The sequence below is a fragment of the Mytilus californianus genome, unplaced genomic scaffold (assembly GCF_021869535.1).
Source record: "Mytilus californianus isolate M0D057914Y unplaced genomic scaffold, xbMytCali1.0.p SCAF_3, whole genome shotgun sequence".
Classification (NCBI taxonomy): Eukaryota; Metazoa; Mollusca; class Bivalvia; order Mytilida; family Mytilidae; genus Mytilus; species Mytilus californianus.
Window position 1 is genome coordinate 102,676,656 of NW_026262679.1, and position 14,953 is coordinate 102,691,608.

Below are 14,953 nucleotides of genomic sequence, written 5' to 3' on the forward strand. Positions count from 1 at the left end.
AGTTTATCATTAAATATATATATATTGCAGTTGTGAAAAGAAACAATTTATTTACATTAAAGTATTTCGTGATCAGTGAACGAAAATATATACAATGATTTTGATCTTATTCATGGAAGCTCTGTTAATTTAATACGATCAGAAAATGCTTCGCGCTTTTTAGATTTTTGAATATTCTCACATTACTAATGGGGAAAACAATGAAATTGTTCCATTTATTTTGACATCTCCGAATGAGACCTATCCTCCGAGTTGAACTTACATAAGCAACACGACGGGTGTCACATCTGGAGCAGAATCTGCTACTCTTGTTGAGCATCCGCTATCGTCCCTGGCATTTTTATGAGGTGCAGTTGGTTTTGCTCAGTCTTTAGTTTTTATGTAGTGTTTTGAAGACTGTTGTTTGCCCTTTTGTCGTTTTTCGCCATAGTTTTGTCGGTCTCTCTTCGACTAGTGAGCTCTGGTTGTCCCTGTGGTATCTAACGTGGTTTTTTTTAATTACGGTTTTTCAGCAGGGTTAATCAGACAACATGTTCGTCTCTTTTATTCAAAGTTTATAGTATTAAATTTTTCAACACCTGGTTTTCATCGTGTGCAATCAGATGTCCTTTTTCGGATATGTTCTTTTCCAAAGTAAAGAAAGTGAGTAACCGATGTTTAAAAGGATATGTAAATTTCACGCATACATCAAAGGATCTCTCGACAATTCAATAACAAAATGGTAACACTCATAGCCCAAATGTGAATATGAAAAGATAACAACTATAACAAAGGTTATTTCGAACAATTATAGTAAAAAAGTATTTTGTAAAAATGAATTAATTTTCTACTCAATGTTGTATCATAATTTTAACTGACATCAAAAAGAAATTTAAATCTACAAGAAACAAAATGTTGACATATCGCATTCAGTAATCAATTCAATTCTAAATTGGCATGACATTTAAGAGTAAATTATTTGAAACATTTGTTGTGTTACTTTCAGCAGAAACGATTTAGGAAAAATTAGGAAAAATCTATAAAAAAATGTTAAATTATATTCAAACATATTTGAAGCAAAAACAGACAATAGGATTAACAAATAGTCATGACATTCAAATTTTGACTTTGCTTAAGGCAGTAAGAAGATAATTTTGCTGTATCAAAATACAAAAAAATATTAATTAATAGTTCATCATAATGTGCAATGTGGTCCGAGGTCATAAGCAAATAAGCTGGAGTTTCTAAAAGTCATATTTACCATCATGCTTGCAAAAAAAATAATCATTGTGTGTATTATTCAAAACGGAACTTGACAGACGCCTATTGTGTAAAACTGGATGAAAGCAGATTTTTTAATGCATAAATCCATAACATCACTACAATGACTAAGTTAAATTATTACAGAAGCTGAGACGTATATTTTAAGTGTAGTCAGGTAGTTCAGCATGATTTTTTTTCAGCAGGTTTTAAAAGTACTCCAAGCTTGCTTTTAATACTTGCAAGCATTCTTTCATACGTTTTTTTTATTGCTTATTAAACTGTTATTTCAAAGTTAAGTGCTTTTCCAGTTCTGGTTGTTTTTGTGTGTTCTTTTGTTTATGTTTTGTTTACCTAATGATCGAGATTAAAAAGGGGGAGGGTTAAGATATTAGAAAAATGAATATACCCGCGACTTTTCGTGTGCCTGCATATCCCAAGTCTGGAACCTCGTCATTATCCATGTCATATGTTAACTTTATTTTAAGAATTTAGTGTTACTTATTGCCGATCTTTGATTGTTCCTGTTTAGTTATTTTAAGAATTTAGTGTTACTTATTGCCGATCTTTGATTGTTCCTGTTTAGTTATTTTAAGAATTTAGTGTTACTTATTGCCGATCTTTGATTGTTCCTGTTTAGTTATTTTAAGAATTTAGTGTTACTTATTGCCGATCTTTGATTGTTCCTGTTTAGTTATTTTAACAACGTTTACAGTGTTTATAGAACATGACAGACTGTATATGTCTATTGTTGAGGACTGAATCTTGCCCTTCGAATATCTGTTGGTTATTTTGTCGTTTGGTTGCTGTCTCATTGGCGTATACCCCACTAATCTTTCATTTATATGATTTCTAAAGTACTTGCATCTAACAATGCATAATGGATATGAATCAATACAAAACCACATTCAGCGGCAGTCAAAACAATAGTCAACTAACTTTTTCATGAATATATATTTAATAAGCGTTTCAAAGAATATTCATAATGTAAAATAATTTGCACTTAAGTATTATGTTGGTTTTTTTTTTATTCGAAGTTCACTTTAAATACAAAATTTAATATTACAGATCTTACATTAAATTAATCCTTGCCACTTTTGTGTCTTTAAAATTTGAAAAAAAATCGGTGAACACATGTAGCGAAAGGCGATAAGGATATTTGCTAGATTATGATCGTTTTAGTTTGACCTTTTTACACTGCTATTGTTATACAAAACTTGTTGTTGACTCTTAAGTGGCACGATTGCTATGTGTCAATGTGAAAAATGCATTTGTGACATGAATCTTATTCTAAAAGATTAACTGAACTTAACAATATGCAATGACAGATGATGCTTGTTTTATTTAGAGTTTAGTCCGAAATTTACACGTTTTCGGCACGACTTTCTCTTTATATTGAAAGGGGGTACTTATTCTTATCTACTTTAATGACATCATCGCTTTAATGGTTTTACTAAATAAAAGTTTCATAATGACATCCTTTAACAACATTTAAACTATAAATAACATACAAACATAATGTATATAAAAATGTATAATATTCAAACTTAAACAGAAAACAAGGCGAAAAATACAGAGAAGCGAGTGCCTCTTTGAATATAATAAACTTAATCGGACACTAAATCAAACTCTCTCACAAATATCCAACCTCCCCCCCCCCCCCTCTCCCTATTCATTAACTGATTTCTACATTAAGTTTGACATTGACTTACCATATCTAGAAGCTGAGATAGACGTAAGCCTACTTTAACAGTAAGCCGTTGTAGATTACTATCAACAGGTCGGATGAGTTTACTGTATGAACGAACGTGGAGAAGATCGTGATGAAGACGATTTTCCACCGGTTCTGGTGCTTTCTCAAGGCAATAACACAACCCTATAATAGTCACACTCAAAATTCCAGTCAACATTTTCCTATCAAATTAGTTTCCTTCATGTCAGAAAAACATCACTTGAAATACGACAAATATTTGTTGTAATTACCATAAAACACTATCCAAACTTATTACTCAATAATCCTTACTATTGGAGACAGGCGACATAATCTTTAAGCATTTATCAAAAAGTCTTAAGACTGTAAAATTGATTTTTTTTACAAATAATTGTCCGTGTCGTTTAAATACACCACACACATCAACATACTTATCATTTGTACAATAGAATGTAAATATTATTTCCGAATTACCAGTATATAATCCATTTTTTCAACATATCTATACTGTGTTCATTCATGTGTTGTCGAACGATTTTATTTGGGGGGAATGTAGCGACGGTACATGTACTAACTGCTCCGTTAACACATGGGGCACTATGTAAACAAATAATAATAAACTTGGCATGTCAGAAACTCGACTTATGATAAATTGTGCGTTAATTGTTGCTGCACGCGGATACAATATAATATTTCAACATAAGTGTGTGAAACCCCGCGCCAGCTGTTATTCATAGCATCTTAATATTGTAAATGTAAATACAGTTTACTTGTTAAGCACATATGCTACAACACTTATGTGTTGGACATTATATTGTGTGATACGGAAACATAATGAGATTTTCATTAACAATATCTACTACAATACTGTAAACGATCATTATATATCGTTTTCTTTGACGAGAAATTAATATTGACAACACAAATCCATCCTATTATGTAAGGCATACAAATGCTTTCAGTTACAAATATATCATTGTTTATATTTGGTGCATACATTTGGTGTTTATATTTGGTGCATAAAATCTCTTCAGTGTTTATCAAAATTCTTACAATTGACTATAACTACCAGTAATAGTAAAACAAATCCATGTATTGTTTTCCTTGACTTGCAATAAATTATTATTCAACTATATGCAAAAATCCTTTCATTTACAAAGATAGCATCGTTTCTCATATTTTTGGACACCTATTGCAGAAGTGCAAAAGCAAACAAAACGAAACATAAATTGTTTACATAGGTAATTTTATTTACTAATTGACATAGACATAAATGCATGGTGGGAAAATTAAACATAGCCAAGATAAGTGTTGTTTAATTAATGCAAAATGCATTGCGGATATATGACAAACATATGTTAAATACAAGTATATTTTTTTCACTAAGAAATTATGGATCAGCATGTACATGATTATTATGCAGTAAATCACATAGAAATCTGTACCACAAAAGACCCGCAACACGTGTTCCTTTTGTTGTCTGTATTTAAAAGGAAAGCTTACACAGCTGTTTTTCAAAGACAAAAAAATGAAGTTTCTGTTCGTGCTTACTTTTTAATCACCATGATTTTTCTTCTACGTTAGCGCATAGAGTTGCTCGTTAAACAAATATGCTAAAATATGCATAAATATGTTGCAATAGTTAAAATCAAACGGAAAGCGCATGTAAATGCTTTTAAAAACTTTACCTGTAGATTAAATGTATGATTGATAAAATTTATATAGTAAACAAAACAATATTACGTACATGTTGATTTATCATTTAATATAATATAAACAAATTTATTGATGCATGAAATGTTATTACTTTATTTTTATAACTTTTTATGTAATATTAATCCAATATGTAAATAATATAAATGCCATTATATGCAATCAATTATTAGTCAGATATTTACTTGCAGATTAGTCCTTTTAATGTCATTTTTGAAGTCAATATTTTTGTCTTTTGTATACATGTGTGGTCACTTTGTTAAAGATAACTAATTGTCGAATACTCAAGTATTTCCCAAATTGCTCAGGCAATAGTAAAACACAGACTGAAATAAAACAAAGATGTCATAACGTTCCGATATAGTATTGGGTTTTAAAACTTTGTCGACTCTTTTGTAGTATATGGAATATAATTGCAGAGGCACTGACCCATTGGCAGTATAAAGCAGAGACAGTGTAAAGGGTTATGACAGCAGATGTGTATATCTCTTTGTAGTATATGTCCTAAAAAATTTAGGATTACGATAAGCGTTACTCCATGGTTACATTGTAAACATTCATCATGTACGCTAGATTAAATTAATTTTGGATAGCACATACATAAAGCGTTAAAGAAAGTCCAACCCAAAATGTGCTAAACACAATAGACATATGGAAATTGAAATGTTATGATTAAAATGAATTGATTAAATTGCTATATTATTACCGAAGCACTGGCTTATTTTCATTTCCCTTTTCTCAATAAAAAAAAGGATGATAGAAATCCTTTTTTACAATGTTTATTCTTAATACTGTAATTTCTCACTCTTTCGGGGTGGGAGTCGGTGTGGTAGGAATGAGCCATTGAATATCACTATTTCAAGCTTCATTATATAAAAGACAAGAAAAGTACATTAAATATATGATAAGATTGATTTTATCAAAAGTATCTGAATCAGATGTTGGTATATTTTAAAGATAGGATTGAAACAAAAGTCACAATAGCATCAAATACTTGTCAAACCTAGTTTATACAACTAGATTTAACTCTTTGGAAAATGCCTATACCAAGTCGAGAATATGACAGTTGGTTTTCACTCATTCCGTTGATTGATAACCTTTTATTTTGTCAGTTTTTAATGAACTTCCCTGGAGTTCGGTATTTTTGTTTTTTCTTTGTTACTCTCCTTGAAATAGCTGAAACAAGCTATATGACTATTGTTTGTCAAAAAAAAAAAGTATATGAAAGGGTATGCATTATTGAATATTCAGAATATAAAAAGGGTTTAAATCTCCCCCACCTGAGACTCAAATATATGTACATTGGTCAATAGCGGAAGAGGAATTTAGTTTAAGGTGTCCGAAAAAACACTATTCAATTAGCAGTGATTATTATTATATATGGTTTTTAAGATTATCCATTCAACCGATACAAGAAAGATAATCAAACATTCCTATACTTGATCATAAATATTGTTTTCTACTAGTATACAGTCTATCATAAAAATATGAAGCTTGTTTACCGAAGTCAGTTTAACTATCATGAAACCTCGTATAATAAATAAATAAACATGGTAATGAAACCAGTCAGTATCGCTTCAGTTACAAGCTAAGTTATACCTGATGCGGCGACAGAATCAGCTGATATTTGACAAAAACATTGATTGGAGCATACTTTAAGGCTTAAGATTACTAATTTCATGGCCCATTGTTTTCTAAACTGACTTATGAATTAAAAACATTGATAGCTATTTTGTCTTAAATTTAATTAAAATGAATGTGATGAAAAATACTACATTTTCTTGCAAATTATTGCGCACTGGTTCCCGAAAGTTAAGGAATACAAAAAACAAGTACATCAGATCTGGGATTAATACAGTGAATTTATATATTGGTCCCAACTTTGATCTGAGAAACAGGCTAAATATACCCTCCTATTTCAATTTATATAATTTTATATCGTTCAAATCAAACTTTTAGCATGGGTTGTTATTGATCTTAAGTCCTTAAGCTTTCATTTGATAATTTTTTTACACTAAAATTATCAAAATATTTGGTTTAATATCGAGAGTCACTGACGAGTCTTTTGTTGACGAATTGCGCGTCTGGCGCATAAAATTATAAGCATGCTATATTTGATGAAAGTGTTTGCTTTGCGTAGGAACTATTTTTTTCTAAAGTTCTTTCTGACCGGGCACAAATACGTAGGCATATACATAAATAAATCGTTCATCCAACAACAAAATTACCTCTTCGTGTCAATTTACGGTCGTTAATTAAGAGATAACTGTATTGTATTTGAAGCTTTGCGGACGTCCATCGATAGTTTTACTGTCGCAAATTGAGTTTACCTGGCGATACGTATTATGTAGTCAAGTCCAAAACGAATTAAACAGACAATCCATGTTTATGTACATGTCTTCCATAAGTCATATCTAGAAGCAAGCGACAGAACTATGATTATTATGTAAATTTAGAGAAACAGTAGTTTACCCATGTACACAATTTCATCAATCCATTAAGAAAATACAAATCAAGATAAAAAAAGGTATTAACAAAAATACCGAACTCTAAGGTAAATTCAAGGTAAATTCAAAAAGGGGGAAGTACATAAAAACTGACGAAATCAAACGTTAGACTATACCAACTAACGGAACGAATGGAAAACAACTGACGGTCATTCCTGACTTGGTACAGACATTTTCCGAAGAAAATGGTGTGTTAAACCTGGTTGTATAGCTTAACCTAAACCTAAACTAAACCTCCCACTTGTATGCCAGGCGTTTATAGTTCCGTTATATTGACAAAATTGGATAAGCAAGCCAAACAAACAAAATTGGTTCATGTGACAATGATTGGGATCCAGCAGCATAAACTGTGTACATGTAAACATACACCAGACATACATCACAACTGATTAAACAATTCAAACAAACATACAAATAAATATGACAAAGATGCCAACAAAAAATTTATTGCAGTTGATAGTTAATCTGATAAAGACGTCAACATAAAAGTTTTTGTAGTTGATAGTACATACAGTGAATACAAAAACAAATAATGCCGTAGTATATACTTTTCCGATAAAGTGCAAATAAGGTAAAATATAGATACAAGGGTAAACAAAATGGAAACAACACTTTGAAACCTCTTGCGCCCGAATCAAACCTCTGGGCCCACCTTCACCACTAAAGCCAAAATTATAATATGAAGGAATCGCATGAACTTCAAAAAGAACAAGTCTTGTTGCGTCGTCAGGGTAGGTGTCACCTACTTTGCATGCCTCCTCCGCCATGTGAATCCACACTCAAATTATCACAATCGAGAATAGGACATAATAGGTAAAATTACAGTTCAGACAACTATTCTGGTATCTCCAGATCTAAGACCGCGAACACATGTTGCTAGTGAGTTGAAACACAGACGCGCCGTATCGGTCAACCAAATTGTGATAGTAACCGTAAAACTTTTGAAGTGTCAATATCAGTAGTTCTTTCTCCTGTTAATGACGTATATATTATGTATAGTGTCTGGACTGATAGTGGAAATGATGAATATGTAGCAGAATTAACATGATTCCTAGAAAGCTAAGATCAAAAGATTCGAGATGACTTCAGTAGTTGTTTATGAACACCCTAATGAATATTACTGTAAACAAACTAATTTCCGAGAGCGCAATTCATAAACGCGATTTTCAAGCATTCTCAGGTCTCTATATACTGGTGAAGTCCATGCAGTAAGCATCCCAACTGGGAAGTTTTTGATGACTTCAGAAAATGTATGATCTTTTCACCACACGTTTTTATTAAAGTTCAGTGATCGTAATCGAAGGCAATCAGATATCATAGGGGGATCATCATACATCTGAACGACGATAATAGTTGAGTACACATATTTAGAATAACTGTTAGAAATTCAAAAAGAATTTGAGAAGAAAACTGAAAGATTCTGAGATTTAACTTTTTTGAAAATTAGTTTCCATTATTGCAGTGAGGATGATTGTTAATTTAAACATTAATCAATGTGAACATGTTATCTTAATATCCAATTTAAGAAGGTAAGCTTTCAACCCTCTTCTTTGGCATTTATAGGTAAAAAGAAAACTAGAATGATACTTTTTATTATTATTTCCTCCTCAGTGAAAGATATAGATGTATCCAAAGAACGACCCATTGTATTGCAAACTTTTTTGTTTTGTTTTTATGTTTGTCCATCATTGATTTACCAATTCTAGTTGACCATCTTGTTAACTGCAAATTTACCCATTATCCTGTCATTTATCAATTGCTATAAGCTGAGAGGGATTTTAATTGCATCTTCTGTATCGATTTTACTGCAAGTGAAATGTAAATCCCTGAGTGTGCCATCTATGAGTACCCAAGTTTCGGCATTAGGGAACAATCATTTGATATTCTTGGAGGGGTCCAGGAGGCTTTTTGGCGGATTTACTTTTTATTTTCATCTGTTGCTATGCATGCTAATTTTTCCCCGTGGCTTCGATAGAAAAAAAAATTAAATCACTTTTTGAAATGTGTATGTTTCACTGAAGCCAATGTTTTTGTTTTCAGCTTGTTTCCAAGTTTGTGGCTGTCAAGCACTTCGAACGCTATACATTTCATATGGTATTTTTTAATTATTTGTCAGTTGTTTAGCAGAACCTACATAAAACATTCACTGCCAAGCAAGTCTGGTGATTGTCAAACATTGTTTATCCTTAACTTGATGTAATAAAGTATTATGTCAAACAGACTTTTACTTTTGACCTTATCAATAACGCGATGACTGAATTTGCATTTTCTTTCAGAAATCAAGGTTGCACTACAATCAAGCATAATTTATGCAAATTGTCTTAATATAGCTTCTTTTGTATTTTTACATTTTCATCTTCCTATAGTTTTGTTGGCCTTAATCTCGATGAAGATGAAAGATGACACGTTAAAAACTCCCAGTTGCTGACATTATTAGTTTGTTTTCGACTTATGAGTTTGAATATCCCTTTTGTATCTTTTGCCTCTCTTTTATCAGTAAAACACTTTCGTCTTTATCCTTCACATCGATAATTTTGTGGTTTTTTGGCATTGATGTTATAACCTCGTACAATATTTTCCAAAGTTATTCCTATGATATCAATACATATTCATACTTGCTAAGAACATGTATTTTAAATACTGTCCTGGTGCCGAATTTTATTCATATGACGAAGATCTAAGGGCAGAGTAAAATAAAAGCATTAAACCTTTTAATCAAAAACTACTTCTGTGGTGTATTTTACTTTACATAAATGCGTGAGGATGCAAGTTGTTCCTTATTGTAACAAAATTGTCACATTTGTATGTTTATTTATGTTTCATATTATTAGTTGTTTAGATTTTAATAGTTTAGTGCGATATTTTATGGATATGCATATGTTTTCTACGAAATTCAAAAGATGTATTGGACCTTCACTCAAATCCTTACCTGGACATTACAATAAACCCTTTTATAACCCAACTCGTATATATCGAACTATCCATGATATTTAAGAAAAGATGATAGTATGAGGGTAATTATTTCAATTTCACATTTTTTTTTTATTCTGTCTGATATATTTTTTACTGATTCGGTGGGTCTGTGAGACACGGTTTCGCGTTGTACGATCTTTAGGCACCAGAATAGTCGTCTGATCTGTAAAATTACATATTTTATCCTCTTCCATATCCATATCTTACGAGCTAAAATTATAATTCTGGTATTTTTGGTGACTTTTTACAACTACTGGGTCGACACCACTTACGTTTCGTTCCCGCAGGTATCACCAGACTCGTAGACAGGACTTTTGCGGTGAATTGAAATAAAATTGATCGAGGCAGTCATTTTCTTAAGACAAATTTATTCTTATTCCAAAGTCTATAGTTTTTCTTTTCATAGGCATAGATTGCTTTGGACTGATTTAGCACTTCTTGGAAACGCCTGTTTTGAAAGTTCTTTATTTTCAATTTCGCAATTTGATTTTGTCCTCAAACTGTTTTGATCCAAGCGCCGCTGTAGTTAGATTGACGTTAACGAAACGCGCGCCACTTATTAAATTATAAGTCTGGTACCTATATGTGTGTTATTTTTTATTTTTTTTGCATTATCGCAACGTTTTTATGAACAATATACTTACTTCTTCTATTTATGTTGTTTACAGTTTACTGTTAAGTTTGTGTACTTTCTAACATAACGATTTTCTTGTCAGAAAAAAAAAAGATTCATACCGTCGATTTAATTGAGAAGACAAAACGCGCGTTTGGCATACTAAATGTTTTTGGATATTTTCATGCATCTTTACAACCACTTGATAAATGCAGTTGCTGGTTGACGTTTTGTTCCTGAGTATCACATCTAAGTAGTTGGCATGAAATATCATTAAAACAGTAATTTTCTGTAAATTTGCTGTTCATGAGAAATGTTTAAATCATTCTAAACACTAAGGGTTCTTACACACCGCTAGCATTGATGGGATTTACCTGATTTGGTAAAACCGTTTGGAATTTTTGGTTGAATGCTCGTCCTCTTCGTTATTGATTTGGCCTTCGAACTGTTATGATTGAGCGCCACTGATTAGATTCATGTTTACAAAACGCGCATCTAGCGTAGTAAATCATAGGTGATTTATTTTAACACTATGTGTCGCTAAAAGAGGCAATCCCGAACATGCATAAGTATGTTTTATGTTCCTTTTTGAATTTCAACCAAAGATGAAAAACTGATTTTTCTCCCTTACACTCGATACCAAAGGAATATTCAAACTCATAAGGCGAAAGCATACTGACAATGCCATGACAACAAACGAAAAACAACAGTACATAAAACACATTATGGAAAACTAAAGATTGAGCAACATGAAAACTCCAAAAATTAGGGGTGGCTCCTTACACAGAAACTGCTCCAACAAAGTTATGAGGAGGACAGATTAAAAATGACACTCCGTAAATTTTACGGACACCATCACAAATTGGTTAGTCCATACGATGTGTCTTTGTCCAAACTAACTAAGGACATTATTACCACGTGTTAGATTGTGGTTTGTCATTACGTCGTCTGATCTTTTAATTACCGAACGTGACTTATTCCCGATTGTGACTGTTTTGCTGAGTGTGAAACCGCATTGCTATAAGACGTGTCACGGTACCTTTCTATCCCAAATTCATGTATTTAATTTTGATGTTATATTTGTTATTCTCGTCGGATTTTGTCAAATGTCTTAACGTCTTTTCTGTTATATTCGTGTGTTATGGTAAAGATAATTAATCACCCCCTTCATTTATTAGATTTTAGTTTATACGATATATTTGGTTTACATTTTGATTCAGAAGAATCACCGACATAGCTAGATAATACTATAAATTATCTAATTACTACCACAATTTGATATTAATAGGTATTGTAATTTTTATTGTTATTAATAAATGTAATGTCAGTATTACAAATCTAATCTTGAATCAATCCTAATCCTATCTTATTTTTGGGAAATATTTTTACAAATTCAAATGTGACGTCACTTGTGTGTTTTTTTAGAATTTCAAATGTGACGTCACTTTGTGCGTTGATGCTCGGCTGTGTATTCTTATATGTTGGATTAAGTTGTTTTATGTAATATATCCGTTTTTATTCTGTAGTTAGTCCCCACTTCGGTTTTATCATGTATATCTATTATATAGTCATTTTATAAAATTTACTGTTTGCAAAATTATAAATTATTCTAAATAATAAGGATGTTCTTGTCCCAGGCAGAAAACCCTGGCCGTGTTAGGCGCAACTTTTTGGAAGTTTTGGTCCTCGGTGCTCTTCGGCTTTGTACTTGTTTTGGCTTTCAAGCTTTTTTCATCTGAGCGTCACTGGATGGTCTTGTGTGGACGAGACGCACGTCTGGCGTATTGAATTTTAAGCCTAGTACCTTTTGTTAGCTATTATTCGTGTGTTTCTTTGTCCTATATGTTCTCCCATTTATTTGTATTGTGGTTCTGTCATGTGATGTTGTCGTTTGGGTGTTGTGTTAGACGTTGTCATTAAAGCGGGAGGTTTGGCATGCCACAAAACCAGGTTCAACCCACCATTTTTTTCTTAAAATGTCCTGTATCAAGTCAGAAAAATGGCCATTGTTATATTATAGTTCGTTTCTGTGTGTGTTACATTTTAATGTTGTGTTTTTGTTGTGTCGTTGTTCTCCTCTTATATTTGATGCGTTTCCCTCAGTTTTAGTTTGTAACCCGGATTTGTTTTTATCTCTATCGATTTATGAGTTTCGAACAGCGGTATACTACTGTTGCCTTTATTTTTCTTGTGCTCCGGAAGGATAAGCAAATCCTGTACTACATGTTGCACCCGTCGAGTTGCTCGTGTAAGTACAAACTCGGTGATAGGTCTAAATCAGTGATGTCACAATAGAGGAAAAGATTACAAGACGTGTGGTTATACAATGTTGTGACATAACACAAGAAGCTAGTTTAGAGATCCTTACAAACAACGTTAAAAATTAATGGGTTTGCGAAAGTTCTTTCCAAATTATCAACATCTGTTTTATAAGTAATAAAAACAAGTTTTAGAGTTAATGTAAGATAGCCTACTCTTCAATGATGGGAATCAGATGTGGATGATAAAAATTAAAAAAAAAGTCTGTTAAAATACATACAATCTATGTCTCTTTCCTCGTGCAAAGATATTAAACCATTTGAACCCCTCTACTCTTTACTCATGTATTCTTCTTTCTAAACTTTTAAGACATATTGAAAGAATAATTCGAGCTCTGCCGCATAGACAGAATGGCCATCGTACACAAAAATGCTTTGTGTAAGGAAGGGATAAATCATACTTCGTAAACAAATCTGATTCAAACGAAAACTATTCTAAATTGGAAATTTATTTGACAACGCATTTGTTACGTTTGAACGACGTGGTTTTCAGCAGACAATCGGCATTCCCATGGAAACCAACTGTGCTCCTCTTCCTGTCGACTTGTTCCTTTATTCATTGGAGACAGACTTCAAACAGGAGCTTTTCATAAAGTATCAAAAGAAGCTTAAATTATCTTTACGTTCTGCTATACAGATAATGTCTGTACGCTAAAGGAATAAAGGTTTGGTGACTATCTTGATCGCATATATCTAGTCAAACTTGAAATAAAAGATACAACAGAGACAGTTGAGTCTGCCTCTTATGTTGTCTTACGTCTAGAAATTAAACTAAACTATTCGAACCTAAACTTCTAATAGATGTGGGTTATTTTATTACTTGAAAAAATTCAGTATGCATCATCTATATAGTGGAAGATCAAATCGATGTTTTCTATCAGTGGTATCAGCCCTTCTGTATTGAACTAAAGTAAAAGGCGTTTAACGTACAAAATTCAGACATACAATTTGAAACGCCAAAGATACAAAGATAAATACAACGTGAAATGTAAGACATTTGCTTTGCCTTATAATTCAATCGTATGTATCAGGAAATAGTGTTACTATTAATAGCATTAATTTAACGTACTAAATAATACAATAAGAAGTTTTAGAACCAGTATTTCTGAAATCGATATCGAAATTAAAATGCATTGTGCAATATACGACTGCGGATTGTGATTTGTGAAGATTTTATATTAGGAACCCGAGAAAACTTCTTAAAATAATTTCGGTTTTAAACAATAATGAATCGCCATATGATTGTCTATTTATACTTCTATTGAATGTTTATAGTATAAAAGGTATAGTATGTGTTTGATTTGATATATAAGAGGATTGGTTTAAACGTCTACTTCATGACATGTAAAATTTTAGGAAAATACTTTTTTTTATATTGCATTTTTCTAAATTTGAAATTAAGTTATAGTTAGGAGTAGGAACTATTTAGTGTGAAACATTTACTACTTACTTATATGTTCTTCCTTACTTGGCCAGAATTAGTGGTTCTATACCAATAACCTATCATTTTTCAAAAAGTTTATTTGGAGGACAGGATATCGAGAAATAATAATTTATGTCAAAATTGCTGAGTTTTGGTTTTAACGATATTAACGTGTATTCCATATATATCTACTTCTTAGTTTGCTATAGCCTAAATAGCTCCTTACGTTTCTAAATATTTTAGGTCACTGGCTTTTAAATGTTTCGGTTTGAGAGTTCCTGATGGAGGCAAAGCCAAAATAAAGCGCTTCGATGTTATGAAGTATATTTTCATTTCTCTATGTTCATATGCAACTCCTCATGTTCTAGCTAAGTACAAAGTTTAATTAAAATTCTGAATAATACAGCAGATATCCCAATGAAGGAAGAACTTATCATACTAGGAATGTGCGATAAC

The 14,953-nt window shown here is 32.0% G+C and overlaps 1 protein-coding gene across 2 annotated transcripts in view; it reads right to left on the minus strand.

The window, feature by feature from the left end:
- LOC127735571 (acetylcholine receptor subunit alpha-like 1) overlaps positions 1–14,953 on the minus strand; it is a 60,074-nt gene that overhangs the window by 17,989 nt on the left and 27,132 nt on the right. Inside the window, exon 1 of one of the 2 annotated variants that reach the window (XM_052245810.1) lies at positions 2,952–3,624. The exons of the other annotated variant lie outside the window; for it this stretch is intronic. Coding sequence (XP_052101770.1) covers positions 2,952–3,149 — 198 coding nt within the window. The 5' untranslated portion in view covers positions 3,150–3,624. Of the gene's footprint in view, positions 1–2,951; positions 3,625–14,953 lie in introns of those variants that run through there. 2 annotated transcript variants of the gene reach the window in all.